Genomic DNA, 2,500 nt, shown 5'->3' with positions numbered 1-2,500 from the left:
ACAGAATAGTAGTACTCGTAGTACTAGTAGTGGTATTGCAGTACCTTGCCCAGCGCTGTGTACTCCACAGAGATCTCGCTGAAGAAGAAGTAGACGTAGCTGCCGTAGTCGATAGCATGGAGGAACCGGGGCTCTGGACGAGAGACGCAGACATACAGAGAGAGAGGATAATAATAATAATAATAATAATAATAATAATGAATTTTATTTGTAATGCACTTTATATTGAGCAAACAATCTCAAAGTGCTACATAAGAAAAAAAAAATAAAAGTCAAAGTCAAAATTTGGAGAGAGAACGTCTCTCCAAAGGAAACAACTAATGAAAGGCTTTTTTAAAAAGGTAGGTTTTTAGGCCTTTTTTAAAAGTGTCCAGGGTCAGTGGTGCTCTCAGGTGGTCAGGGAGAGCATTCCAAAGACAGGGAGCGGCGTGACAGAAAGCTCTGTCTCCCATGGTTTGGAGTTTGGTCCATGGGATCTGCAGGAGGTTTGCCTGACCGGAGCGGAGGTGTCATGAAGTGGGCTGAGGGGTGATTAGCTCCTTCAAGTAAATAGGAGCATTACCATGGAGGCACTGGTGGGTGAGTAGGGAAACCTTGTATTCAATCCTGAATGGGACAGGGAGCCAGTGGAGGGATTTGAGAATTGGTGTGATGTGGTCAAATTTTTGTGTCCTTGTAAGGATCAGGGCAGCACAGTTTTGAATGTATTGGAGTTTTTGGATGTTTTTGTTGGAGATCCCGGCAAGAAGAGCATTACAGTAGTCCAGCCTGGTGGAGACAAAGGCATGGACAAGTTTTTCTGCATCTGGGAGAGAGAGTGATGGACGGAGTTTTGCAATGTTTTTAAGGTGGTAAAAAGAGTTTTTGCAAAGCTGTTTGATGTGAAGTTGAAAGGTCAGGTGGGGGTCCATTATTACACCAAGGTTGGTGACTGATGGAGAAAGGTGGATGTCGTGGCCGGCGAAGGTGATACTGGTAATGGTGGATGACCGGGTCTGATGTGGGGTGCCAATGAGAATGGCTTCAGTTTTTGAACTGTAAAGCTGCAGAAAATTCTCCTTCATCCACGCCTTTGTCTCCCCCAGGCAGGTGGTGAGCGTGGAAGATGGCAGGGTGTCAGAGGATGCTGGGTTGATTTTGAAATAAAGTTGGGTGTCATCAGCATAGCAATGGAAAGATATTCCATGCCGGCTGATGACACGGCCAAGGGGAAGCATGTAGACAGTGAAAAGGGGGGGTCCGGGACTGACCCTTGGGGACACCACAGGAGACGGGGAGTGTGTCTGACTTGGCTTCTCCCAGGGAGACGTATTCAGTTCTGTTAGTGAGATAGGAGGTAAACCAGTTGAGAGTTGAGTCAGATAGTCCGATGGTGGAGTGTAGGCGATGGAGGAGAATGTGGTGGTCAACCGTATCAAAAGCTGCAGTGAGATCAAGGAGAATGAGCAGGGATGGTGAGCCAGCATCAGCTGACATCAGTAGGTCGTTAGTGACCCTGGCCAGAGCAGTTTCCGTGCTGTGGCCAGGGCGGAAACCAGACTGACATTTTTCAAACATGTTGTTTGTTTGAAGGTGGTCGTGAAGTTGGGCAGCCACTACCTTTTCCAGCACTTTTGAAAGGAACGGGAGATTTGAGATTGGTCTGTAGTTAGCAAGCACTTCCGGGTCAAGGCTGGGTTTTTTAAGGAGTGGCTTGATGACTGCAGTTTTCAGGACAGATGGGATGTGGCCAGTCTGGAGGGAGCAGTTTATGATTTTAGTAATCATGGGACTTATGGCAGAGGTGTGTGTTTTTATCAAAGCTGAAGGGAATGGGTCGAGGGCACAGGTAGAGGGTTTCATCTTCCTCATGATTTCCTCAGGATCAAGGTGGTGTTGCTGTTCTTGATGGTATTAAGGTGGTGTTAGTTGTATGAAGGTGGTGTTAGTTGTTTGAAGCTGTGTTAGCGGTGATGATTGTAAGTGTTTTGGCTGGTGTTTCTTTTGTGTCAGTGTGGTGTTCGGGTGGTGTTTGGTCGGAGTTTATGTGGTCTTTATGTGTTGTTTGGGTGGAGTTTTGGGTGGAGTTTATGTTGTGTTCAGGTGTTTTTGGTGGTGTTTGGTGGTGTTTGGGAGGTGTTTGGGCAGTGTTTGGGCGGTGCTTTGGGTTGTGTTTGAGTTGTGTTTCCGTCTCGTTCTGTGGTGTTTGGGCAGTGTTTGGGTGGTGTTTGGGTGGTGTATGGGTGGTGTTTGGGTGGTGTTTGGGCAGTGTTTGGGCGGTGTTTGGGTGGTGTTTGGGCAGTGTTTGGGCAGTTTTTGGGTGGTGTTTGGGAGGTGTTTGGGCAGTGTTTGGGCAGTGTTCGGGTGGTGTTGGTGGTGTTTGGGAGGTGTTTGGGCAGTGTTTGGGCAGTGTCGGGCGGTGTTTGGGCGGTGTTTGGGCGGTGTTTGGATGGTGTTTGGGTACGCACCACGGAGCCACTTGGAGTCGTACTTGACGGTGCGGAGGACGGGCCGCCCGTCG

The 2,500-nt window shown here is 48.3% G+C and overlaps 1 protein-coding gene across 1 annotated transcript in view; it reads right to left on the bottom strand.

The window, feature by feature from the left end:
• LOC130376157 (semaphorin-6C-like) overlaps positions 1-2,500 on the bottom strand; it is a 26,680-nt gene that overhangs the window by 10,088 nt on the left and 14,092 nt on the right. The window contains exons 9-10 of the mRNA XM_056583377.1: positions 2,448-2,500; positions 45-133 (exon numbers count right to left, since the gene is read on the bottom strand). The exon at positions 2,448-2,500 is cut by the window's right edge and continues 70 nt beyond it. Coding sequence (XP_056439352.1) covers positions 45-133; positions 2,448-2,500 — 142 coding nt within the window. The remainder of the gene's footprint in view (positions 1-44; positions 134-2,447) is intronic.

This window comes from Gadus chalcogrammus, chromosome 22 (genome assembly GCF_026213295.1).
Source record: "Gadus chalcogrammus isolate NIFS_2021 chromosome 22, NIFS_Gcha_1.0, whole genome shotgun sequence".
NCBI lineage: Eukaryota > Metazoa > Chordata > Actinopteri > Gadiformes > Gadidae > Gadus > Gadus chalcogrammus.
This window is presented reverse-complemented; position numbering and strand designations above follow the sequence as displayed.